Source organism: Cryptotermes secundus, unplaced genomic scaffold (genome assembly GCF_002891405.2).
Source record: "Cryptotermes secundus unplaced genomic scaffold, Csec_1.0 scaffold5, whole genome shotgun sequence".
Taxonomy (NCBI): domain Eukaryota; kingdom Metazoa; phylum Arthropoda; class Insecta; order Blattodea; family Kalotermitidae; genus Cryptotermes; species Cryptotermes secundus.
Genome location: NW_019724742.1, coordinates 5,918,280 through 5,930,837, shown reverse-complemented (window position 1 = coordinate 5,930,837; position 12,558 = coordinate 5,918,280). Strand labels below are relative to the sequence as shown.

At 40.1% G+C, this 12,558-nt stretch overlaps 1 protein-coding gene across 1 annotated transcript in view; it reads right to left on the bottom strand.

Annotated features, from left to right (window-relative positions):
* Nucleotides 1–12,558, bottom strand: part of LOC111862650 — a 125,324-nt gene that overhangs the window by 6,511 nt on the left and 106,255 nt on the right. The window contains exons 11-14 of the mRNA XM_023848184.2: nucleotides 10,905–11,101; nucleotides 7,600–7,681; nucleotides 4,651–4,797; nucleotides 3,844–3,899 (exon numbers count right to left, since the gene is read on the bottom strand). Coding sequence (XP_023703952.1) covers nucleotides 3,844–3,899; nucleotides 4,651–4,797; nucleotides 7,600–7,681; nucleotides 10,905–11,101 — 482 coding nt within the window. The remainder of the gene's footprint in view (nucleotides 1–3,843; nucleotides 3,900–4,650; nucleotides 4,798–7,599; nucleotides 7,682–10,904; nucleotides 11,102–12,558) is intronic.

The window sequence follows — 12,558 nt, the reverse complement described above, 5'->3', positions numbered from 1 at the left end:
TGTAGTTTTTCGAACTCAAATCATTCAAACTATATCTGTGATGTATATTGAAGTGAAAGTTAAATATAAAACATCGAATAAAGTGATCGATTTGCATGTCATGCAAGTGAAGTGCATCTGGTTTCAGGCTTATTTTAAGTATTGATAAACAGAGTTGTGCAGTGAATGTCCACAAGTGAACTCTTACTAAGTGTGGTTTCAATATTAATACTTATAGCTAAAATGATGTCTGGTATCAATAGCCTTTCTAATAAGTGTGGAGCATGTTGTAGATGGGTCACCAATGGCCTGTCTTGTACAGAGTGTGGCTTTTGCTTCCACATAAACTGTGCTAGTGCCAGCCACAGTGTAGCAGACGGAAGCAGGCCGTGGTATTGGGAGCCATGTAAACACCAGAGTCATTCAAAGAAACAGGAGAGAATCAGGCACTTGGAACAGGAATTAGAGGCAGCTCGCGAGGAAATTTGCAAACTCAAAGCTGGAAATATCAGCAATAGTTTTATAGAACGGGATATTTTTGGACATTGGAAAAAACAAAAAAATTCCAAGTTCAGGTGCCGCAGATTATCTGCTAATGATGTATGTAAGATTAAACAGAACAACAAAATCAGTGTGCGGGCAACAGATACACTGGAAGTTGCTCAGCAAACCCCAGTTCTGTTGAAGCATGGAAGCAGGCAACGGAAATCATTCACCAAGAAAAATAGAAGCAAAAGAAAGAAAAAGTCATGCTAGGGGAATTAGACCCATGCTTCAAAAAATCCTGGGCTCTAAATTTGACATATGTAGCATTTTCAAGCCAAATGCTCCTCTGGCAAAGGTTGTTGAGGATCTAGAGAAGCTTGGTAAAGACCTTACCAAGCAGGATCATATTATTATAGTGGGAGGGCCAGGAAACAGGCTGGATAGAAACTATTATTAGTCAGCTGAAGACGATCTCAACTTCACTGCAGAGGACATCAAACACAGAGGTGGGATGTGTCAACCTCTTCCAGGGGCACGATGATCCGAGGATGAATGGGAGGGTTGGGAGCATGAATCTTTGGCTTGATCGGGCCCTGATGAGGAGGGATATGTCTCACATTGGTGTCACTGATACATGGTCCATTGTGAGGGAGGGTTACACGAGGCATGGCCTTCATTTAAATTCTCGAGGCAAGGAGAGTCTTGTGCATCTTATTGCCGGGAGGGTTGTTGATGGTCGTGTGTAAAGTTTATGCAACATTCCTGTCATAACCAATCAAAGAGTTGAAATAAATAATAAAAACTCCAGTCATGATGCATTTTCAAACTGGGGAAATATAAAGCACGGTGTTCCACAAGGATCAATTTTAGGTCCCTTACTTTTTCTTCTCTACATAAATGATCTATCTAAAACCATCAACAATAAATCTAAACCAATTCTATATGCAGATGACACTAGTATAATATTTAAGAACTCTAAATTTGAAAACTTTAAAAATGACATAAATATTGTATTTGAAGCCTTAAACAGATGGTTCAAAGCCAATTTACTCTCATTAAATTTTGATAAAACCCATTACATATCATTCACAACTAAAAACAACCACCAAATTGATCTGGACATCAGTTATGCCAACAAATTAATCTGTAAAGTACTTGATACAAAATTCCTTGGAATACATGTAGACAGTACACTGTCTTGGAAAATACATATTGAACAAATTATACCTAAATTAAATGCAGCTTGCTATGCGATGAGATCAATTAAGCCTTTTATGTCACAGGAAACATTGAAGATGGTTTACCATGCCTACTTTCATTCTATTATGAACTATGGATTAATATTTTGGGGGAACTCTTCACATAGTGTAATAATTTTTAAAATACAAAAGAATATAATTAGAATCATTACAGGATGTAGAAGTAGAGATTCATGTAGAGAATTATTTAAGAAATTAAAAATTCTACCTCTTCAATCGCAATACATATTATCGCTTCTCTTATTTGTTGTTTACAACAAAGATAAATTCAAATTAAATTCTGATGTCTATAACATGAATACTAGACAAAAATATAACTTCCACCTACCCTCATCAACTTTATCAGTATATCAAAAAGGAGTCTACTTTACTGGCATAAAAGTGTTCAACAATCTGCCACAAAGTATTAAAAACTTGGGCAATGATACTAAAAAGTTTAAATCAGAGTTAAAGAATTATCTACATGCTCATTCTTTCTACTCTTTAGATGAATACTTCAATGTAAATAGAGAATGATGTAAAATTAAGTTATATTAATTTTTAAGCTAAAATTGCCTGTACTTATGCATGTAACCTTTTGACTTGTTCTATATCCAAAGGTACTAACCTACTTAGGATTTATAGAATGTAAATAAATTCAATTCAATTCAATTCAATACAGCCTCTCCTTTTTAGCCTAAAATCAAAAGCACACAGGTGCTTAACATATATTAAATATAGTTCTGCAATCTCTGAAGCTCACAGACAAAATGCAGAATCATCAAATTCAATAACTATCTTTCACCAGAATATCAGAGGATTAAGAAGCAAAAGAGATGAATTAATACACTCCTTTGAAATAGACTCCATTAAGCCTCATATATTATGTTTAAGTGAGCATCACATGGTTGAACAGGACCTGCTGCACCTCTCAGTGAATGGTTACCAATTAGGATCCAGCTTTTGTCGAAAAGGACAAAGAGGGGAGGTGTGTGTATTTTTGTTAAGAAAGGTCAACATTTCAACAAAATCGATATTTCTCATCACTGTAAGGAACAGGACTTAGAAGTCTGTGCAATTTTACTAGTAACTAAAACAGTTAACCTAATGGCATTAAGGACTTTATCCATCGTCCTGGTTTTTCAGATAACAAATAAAAACACGACGTTTCGGAAACTGGATCTGTTTCCGTCCTCAGGTGAAGGAAAACACCTATTCAGTTGGGTCCCTTAGAAAGAGCTAGCCTCAATCACTGGACAAACCAATGTCACAACACATGAAGAGTATAAACACCTGAGACCAGGCTAAGTCCATGAGAGCTAATAAGAAAAAATATTCATGACAAATTGTAGCAAACACTTACAAGCGTGGAACCAGGATAGATAGATCTGTAGAAATGGTGTTATACACCATCGTCAGAATCCTATAGTAACTACTAATGGCATTAAGTTTGTGCAGAGCTCCTACAGGAGATTTTAATGAATTTTTAAAGAGACTAGATGCAATTTTAAAGCATCTGTACAGTCCAAAATCTGAAATAATAATCTGTGGAGACATAAACACCAGTGTGTCCATCATACAGGCAAGCATCCTCTGCTCTGAAGATCTATACTTAACCTACGCAGCATCCAGACTCACAAAGTTATCATTAATGATGACTGAAAGGACAATTCTTCAAAACGCAGAAAACAGTACGAACTTACACCGACTCTGTAGTATATACAAGTATTATCACCGGAAAGAGTCACTATATAGAACACATGTAGAAGTGTAATAAGATGAAGGAAACCCAGTAATTCCTAAGCATATTCCCTTGTTTATATTTCCTTCCCCTTTTCTTCCTCAACTTATTGAATGAAGTTCTAGTTCAAATATGCATAGTTGTCTCATACGATGCATATACCAATAATGCAGAACTGTCATGACCTTCATCTGCCTCCGAACATGGCTAAAACTTTCAAGAAATTAAAGTCATGACCTACCATTTTTCTCTATCCTCCTATCAGTTCCTAAACATCAGGTCCAAATATCCTTAAACATCCTTAATCTATGTACCTCGCTTATGGTGAGAGATCAGGTTTCATACCATAAAAAAATTACAGGTAAAATGGAACTACTTTATTGGATTGTTACCACACACCTGTTCTTGCAGCCTCTTCTCAAAATCAAATAATTCTGCTTCATGACGGGCCACCACTGCAATCAAAGCACAAAGATTATCATAATTAAGGGTGATAAACTGTTAAATTACACCCTAAACATATTATGACAGACTGAGTTTCTAATCATGTTCCACTTAATGTTAATCCTAATGAATTCCTATACTAAGTACAAAGGAAGTACATTCATTTTAATTTCACTATTTTATAAATGATATAATGATACAAATTCTGTCCCAAGTGCAAACAATATATTATGTGTCCTTGATCTTGTTCACCCACACTACATGTTTCGGCCACAGACGGCCATCATCAGGTGTATAACACTCACGTCGCTGTCACACTGCACTCAGCCCAAAATTTAACATTTAAACACTTTCTTTGTTATTATCAACATCTACTTCGTTGATATCTGTCTGGATGTAGATCACTTTACACACGTTAATTCTGATGTACCTGTAGTAGCACTATAAAATCTTTAGTTCTAATTTTAAAATCCTTTAAAATTTTTTTCTCCAAATTCCAAATTTAAAATTGGTAGGGTTACTCGCCCTATGTCTAAAGTGCTGTAGCGGCTAGTTCTACGAACTACGTACTACGTGTCACGTAGTAAAGAATAACAGCGGCACGCACACAGGAAGACTACACAGGATAACACCTATACAGTGTGGGAACAAGAACTAGCCGCCACAAACCACTGACAATTCCTTCTTATGAATAGAAGTAACAAAATAAACACTTATATATGTATTTGCAACTTATCCCTTTGCGATGAGAGGAATGCTCACATTCTGCGCTTTCCTGACTGTGCTTGGTGTCCCGAGCAGCCAGCTCACGGCGATTAGTGGCTTCAGCTTCCTCAATCTTTTGACGACACAACGCAGTTTCTTGCTTAAAGGTGTCTTCCATACGCCGATAGCTCACCTGAGCTTCCTCTGAAACAAACATTCACAGTTGCAGGATCTATCATCATGGTGCTATAACTCTACCTTTGGAATGTCAAATTGGATGCACAGATTAAAGAACTATGGCTGTAGATTAAGAAGGAGAATGAATATATTCTGGAAGCCATATACTATTACTGCAAGGAAACACGAAAGCAGACGACACTGAAATGCAATTTCATCTGCTTTGGGCCACGTAAGTATTTAACATGCTCTATCATTTCCTCTGTTCAATACAAATAGAAAAAATTAATCATAACACTTCAGAAGACCTGTCTCAAAATTATTACAAAACTTTAAAAGGGGTAAAATATTGTTGCATGTTGCCTATGCGGCATGATAAATAACTTCACGTGGGTCTCAGATTTAGTGGATATTTATTGAACACTGACTCTTACCCACTCAAGTACAATTAGTATCACTTCAACTGCATTCTGCGGCAGCTATCTTCCAGCTGTCTCTGACCATGGCTGGATCTCAACTATCTTCAATGGCGACTATCCCAAGAATGTCTCGTTACCACGGAAGTGAATTATTCCTGCTGGTTCAACAATCTGTGTCTTAGAAAGTGCAATCATTTCCCGTTTTTACTCAAAGACAATTCGTTGCTACAATTTGTCGCTGTGGGAACTCCACAATTTCCACGTATTTGTTGCCGTGGAAGTGTGCATTTTGATTGTAGCAGTTGTCGCGGCAATGGGGGTAAGATAACACGTCACAATATATTTGTTTTCCTATAATTAAACTATTTGTACTTTAATCTGATTGCATCCCATGGGCATCAAAGCAGCTATAATAAGGACACAGAAAGAAGTCCAATGGATTATTGTCATCCACATCTTCCTGGAGTTTCAGGCTTACCCCTCCGCTACACTTTCTGATATTCCCCTCCAACCATATAGTCATTTTGTTCATCCAAGTCTTGGTGGTGATAGCCATAAGATAACCTTCCATAGCAACAAGGACATAGGCCAGGGGTGGCTGGCCGGGACTATATCTGTAGGTGAAATGGGAAGCCTCAATTGCTGCCATCTACACCATCCACAGGAATTCAGGAATTTTTCAATGACATCAAGTATAGCATGTTTTGGTTCAAATCAGACAACAGTGACTGCACGTGTAACAAAAAGACCTACATGCATTTCAAAACAATCCTTATCATGACTTGCTATATACCTGCAACAGTAAAAAAACTATTTTGGTAAGAAGTGCAGGAGAAAAATGAAACATATGTCTTGCACAATACACTTTTTTATAAGTCTTATAGTTTTCAAGACAGATAAATAAAAGGAAGCAAATGCACTGGATTTGTTACACTCTGCATTAATTTCATAATTTATTTCTACTATACGAACAAAATTTAAATTTCCTGATTTCAGTGTTATCCAATCTTTAATGTTCTACACAGAGAGGCAGTGACAGGGAATGACCATATCTTAGGTGAAGAATGCATAATTCCCTTCCTTCCTGACACAATAAATAAAACACGCTACACATGAATCATAGGGGAATGAGTTATGCAGATATGACTGACTGAGGAGTGTTTTCAATGACAGTCTGCACTGGTGGCATTGAACCAGAAGAGAAGTAAAAAAATGCAATGTCCATGTTTTTCACATGAGGAGCAAATTATGAAACATCTGTTACAATTTCGGTATGACAGCATGAATGATTCACGAGTGTGTCTAAATGTTAGCCTTAACCTTGTAAAACACAACTGTAAAATTTGCAATAATACATGTATACTGCACTTTTCTCACAGTGTCCTACATGATCCTCAGAACAAGCAGCTTTCACTCACACTGCCCTAAACAGCATTTGCAGTGCAGAAGCTGCACCCTGGTGCAGTAGGAACTTAATTTTTACACGTTATTTCGACTGATGATGATGATGATGTTGTAGAAATCAGAGCTTCAAAACGCAATCATTATAGTGGAAACCAGCGTCAGCAACAACTAATGACCTCATAAAACAATACTCAAAGGTAAGAGCCACTTTTGTAACGTTGACTTTACCAAACTGCTTTTATAATATATTTCAACCACAATTATCAAAATAAGAGTACAGGTTCACCTTGATTAATGTGACAACTGTGTTGAAAAAATTTGCAGACGGTGAAATCAAATAAATCAAACATTAACCAAGCCAAAACTTCCTTCTCCTCACCCCTTCTGAAGAGTCAGCAAATAATTTCATTAAAGTGAGAACTATTAACTGAAATCTGCCTAAATCAGCCAAGTACATTAAAATTAAAATTTCAATCTCCCATATAACAAGCAGTACCTGTAGTCTTCAGGAATGTAATGACAAGCAGTCTGATAGACATGTACAAATAAATGTTTTGGAAAAATCTACAACCTCCACCTCTTACTTACTTACTTACTTATTTGCTCATAGAGTTGAGCCCTTTTTGAGGAGCCGCCAATTCTGCAGCTACTCAAGAATTTCCCAGCATTTTATGGAACCCGAAGGTTCATTACCGTGTTCACAAACGCTCTCCACTGGTCCCTATCATGAGCCAGAACAATTCAATCCATACCATCCCATCCTATCTATTTAAGATCCATTTTAATACTGTCCACCCACCTATGCCTTGGTCTTCCCAGTGCNCGGTTAACACCACATATACACGGTGCCAAATCCCAGAAGACTGCTTTCTTCATAGTCACCGCCGTGAAAGCCTCAAATCTTACATGTATCTACCTGATTACACAGCAACACAACTCAGACAACTGTAAGCTCTCTGTTCATGATCACAAGAACTTCAAATCTCACACAATTTCCAGAACATACCCAGTTTCAGCTTAGTTTTCAGCCATTCAGTCTTCATACTCTCCAAGTCTTTTCGTAATTGTGGTGTGGAAAATGCATCCAGCTGCAATCAGATGGCAAAACAATGTGAACTACTGTATAATGTTAATATGTCAGGGCCACGTTTCACCCATGAAACAAAGGAATGTGGCCCACCATTCTCAACTAACTAAGGAATGGCCCAAAGGAATGAAGGAAAAACAGGAACCATGCATTTCACATCTAATTCTAGAAAAACATATTTCTTACTACAAGAATAAGAACACAAGTCAGAATAAAATTATTTAGGTGAAACAGTGAATTCTGGAAATCTGTTATAAGAAATAGTTATTGAACCCTATACTTTATTTATGTACTAAAATCACTGCTAAGGCAGAACTTGCATGTACGTGCACCGACTCATTAATTACAGCAATATCTGGAGAGAGAGAGAGAGAGAGAGAGAGTGTAAATGATATTACACAAGCAACATATCACGATATCAAACATACTGGTAAAGAAAAGCTCAACGGTCTTCATATCTACCTCTGTTCCTTCCTGCATGAGACTGTATGTGTCTGACAGTAACCTAACTGTAAGTGTGCTGCTACAGAATTTTAAACGTAATGGACCAGGAAATGAAAATTGAGGCTTGGCTTTATAGAGGCCTATCACAAAGAAAGTGAAACAACAGGAATTAAAACTGCATTGCCATGGCCACATCTTGTGATCGGAAGATATAACACAAAATGACAGAAAATAATGAAATTAAACCTTCTTGGAGCTCCTTATTTTCTAAAGAGAGAAAGTTCTAGGCGAAAAAACAAACCTGTTTCACGCTATGAGGGCGATTGATACTTAATCTGGACTCCTTTTCCTTTACAAAAAAAATATACATGCATCATTCACCAGACTCTCGCAGCTTCTCAAGAGATTCTCCCTTTATGCCCTTTATATTGATGCCCGCAGCATTTGAGTTCATCATCAGTTTGCATTTCCTGTGTGATTGGTGCGCCTTCATTGGTCAAAACAAAAGAAAATCATTGGGGACTATGACAGGACTGCTAGGAGCGTCATTCATGATTTCTCAGCCCAATGTTGCCAGTGTTGCCTTCGTGAAATTTGGATGAGGGTGTCATGCAGTATGACGATCTTCTTTGACAGTTTCCCGGGTCTTTTATACTGCACTGCCCTAGGCACTTGCCTAGCTGATGGCTTCCTTGAATTGTTTTTGTGGTGGAGATCCCTTGTGACTCCATTCCATGCCGGACTGCTTGGACTCTGGAGTGAAGTACTGCACTCACATCCAGTCACGGGTCACTCACTATTCACTCTAGGAATGTTTCCATCCAGTTCAAACAGGTGCTCTTGTTCGGCTGACACAGAAACGTTACAATTTGGGCATGCGCTTTCTTGAACCACAGAACTGTTCCAGCACTTACAGCACTTGGTCACTGCTGGACACAAAATCACGTACTGTAAATAGCCCAGATGTAAGCCATGGTCACACAGGGCCGATCGTGCTACTGAGGGTCATGTTTCTGGTACCTCTCACTTCGTGTTCGGGAATTGCGCCAGCTTCTCCAGTCATGCAAGACTATGCAAGTGTTTGCCACGGTGAGGATGGCGTTTGAGTTCAACGAATTCGGTACATTCCAGTGATATATCTGATAGTTCCTGTGCATTCCCCTCTGGAGTCCTGGACCTCATTAGACTTTCCTGCGAATGCAGAGCACTTCTTCTCAGGATCACGGCATCAGCTCTACAGTTTCTGTGCCGTGTTCTGGAGATGTCTGCAGTTTTATGCGTGTTGCTAGGTCCTTCTGAGAGAAGGTATTCCAGTTAAATTATGTTTCCGTCTTAAGCTGGGGAGCGAATGGGGCTGACGGTGGACTCCTTGGAGTCGTTTTGTTTGTCCCTGGTAGGACAACAACCACTTCTGCCACTAAGCAGCACTATCGTATATTTCCTATCTGCAAATCCAATCCCTTCCTTTTGCTCTGGGACAGGGACCTGCCTGTTGGGCTCTTTATGTCCAACAGGCCCATCCCTCCCCCCCTTCAAACACCCAACGGAGTTATGCATTAAATTCGCTTTCCGTCTTGCTGACAGAGCCATACTGTGCTACGCAAAGCTGCAACTTAGGTTTGCATGCTGCCCCTTGAGATGTCGAAGAAATTGGCTCTCGTTGTATGCCGATGTTGGGTACTGGGTAGTAGTGCACGTGCTGTTACAGCATACTTCTGTTGCTTGGAAAGTACAAGTATGCCATGTTGTTGCTCACAAATGCTAGTCCCATTAAATTCGGCTCCTGATGGAGAACAAGTCTGCCATGGTACGTACTGTATTCATAAAAAAGGTAAACTATCCCTTTAACAGGCCGTGGAGGACCATAGGGTTGTGAGACGTTGAGGCTCCCACATTTTCTAGACAATCGGCTCACAGATGGCGGTGTTGTTGTCAACCTTACGCGCCGGCCGCCCTTTACACCTCAGGAAGATTCCTGGTACTCATTTCTCTTAGAGGCTGAGTCAACCCCAGGGCCATAGTGAGGCCTCGATTAAAAAAAACCAAAGGGCTTCATAGGGAATCGAACCCGTGACCTTCCGGCTTGTAGCACAGAGCCTCAATCTGCTTTCTATACATGCTATTATGCAAGAGAACTGACTCCATTGCTCGCAGCTCTGCTAAGGGCCTGTTCAGAGTAACTAAAGTGGTACCCTTAGCAGAACTGCATACTTAGATCATTCTCGCACTCAGCTGCACTACTGTAGTATCTATGAGGATGCAGAGTATGCAAGCTTATTTTTCTACGCTGTGTTTTACACCTGTTACCGGCATACGCCTTCAAGCGTGTCAGATCCTTACTTAATCGTCATCTATCAAAAACATTTTATTACATTGAATTACAATGTTAGCCGACTGTCCAATAAAATGTGGGAGCCTCGATGTCTCCAACCCTATGGGCCTCCACGCCCTGTTAACAGGATAGCTCTACCTTAGGGCATGCGGTAGCGTAGTTGGCTGAGGCACTATGCTACAAGCCGGAAGGTCGAGGGTTTGATTCCCGATGAGGTCATTGGATTTTTCAATTGACTTAATCCTTCCAGCCGCACTATGGTACTAGGTTCGACTAAGCCTCTAACAGAAATGAGTACCAGGAATCTTTCTGGTGGGTAAAGGGCGGCCGGCGAGTAAGGCTGACCTGACCGCCATCTGTGAGCCGATTGTACAGAGAATTACGTCTCACAACCCAATGGGCCTCCACGGGCTGTTACAGGAACAACTTTACATTCCCTTGTACTCACAGTGTACACCAGGTAGTGCACTAAGACGCACAACGCCTCAAAGCCGGCAGAGCTATGTCGCAGATGCGGCAGCAAGATCTCCGGCGGCGTCGGTCGTTGTGATGATGGAATTGCTGCTTCCCCTGGTTTGCTGGACAAAGGCGCCTCAACCCCCGGCTTACACCCTGCACCGTCCGCCTGCTGCTGGCGATTGTGATCTGCACAACACCAAACCAAGAAAACACAAATATGAAACGGAACTGTTTCATTACGTTCCGCCTGCCCCCACACGCAACTTTGCCGGCTCGCTTGCCAGCTTCTCGTGTGTGTGCTTTCATGCAGCGTCTACATGAGCGCACAAACTGCGTCCGTTGTAACGAACGCACTTTGCTGAGGACACCACACAGTTGCAGAATGCGGTGCGTAGTTTTTTGTCTGCAATGAAACTACGCACCGCATTCTGCAACTATGTGGTGTCCTCAGCAAAGCGCGTTCGTTACAAGGACGCAGTTTGAGCGCTCGTGTAGACGCTGCCTCAGTATCCAGATTATATGGCGGCGGTTGGCATATGAAAGAGGAATTTGAAGACGCTTTGGAACAAAACGATCGTAGCTTAACCGAGGTACTGTCCCGGATTTTCTTGGGGAACTAAGGAAAACTGGTGTTACGGCCGGGACTCGAACACAGTACTGCAGGATCTACGGCGTAATCTAAGGAACAACCCGTTCAATGTCGACTTCGTTCGCGGTTTCGCATCTAAGCCCAAGTGTTGAATCCATTCTAATTATTTGAAACTCGTTAATTGAAATATGACTCTAATATATGATTAGAGCTTTGGGGGGGGGNGTAGTGTCGTGTTCTACTTTTCGGTGTGAAGTCACCATCTTCAGGATCAGCGTACGTGCCTAAGAGGAAGGGTCAATATTCTGGGAAGTCATAGTATCAGTCATTCTACACAGAAAAGTGTACACGTACATGTGTCCTACTCCGAACGGTTTCCGAGATAGAGCTATTTCACTGTAAAGTAAAAGTAAAGCTATCCCTGTAACAGGCCGTGAAGACCCATAGGGTTGTGAGACGTTGAGGGTCCCACATTACCTTGACAATCGGCTCAAAGATGGCGGAAGGTTAGCTATTTCACTGTACAGTTCCAAAACTGTTGATAGGAAATCGATATTGCGTACTGTTTCTCTTCTTCAAGTGACAGAGTTGGTACAGTTTACCTAGTATAATACATGTCCGAAAATTCCACCGTTAACACCAATGCACTTTGCAACTCGTGTGAGAACATGACGTGTTGCTCGTCTGTACACTGTACAGCAGGCATGTCAAACTCAACTTGTACAGAGTGCCACCTCAGCCCTATAAATAATAGCCCAGGTCCGCACTTCAAAATAGAAATATACATTCGATTTTGATACAATTCTATTTATTATTTAGGAATCATTTCAATATAATTACCTAAAGTCACATATCTTACAGTTTTAAAAAGCAAGAGAATGCCATTTTTAACAAGTATCAAACAGCTTTTCAGTATGTAAAAAGGGAGATTACACAAGAAATTATGTTAGAAATAGCAAAACATTTAATTTCCTGCAGCCTGCTAATTTATGTCTGAGTGAGACTTCTTGTCTACTGGTCTGTTGGAAAATTGTCTTTACAAAAAATATTTCTA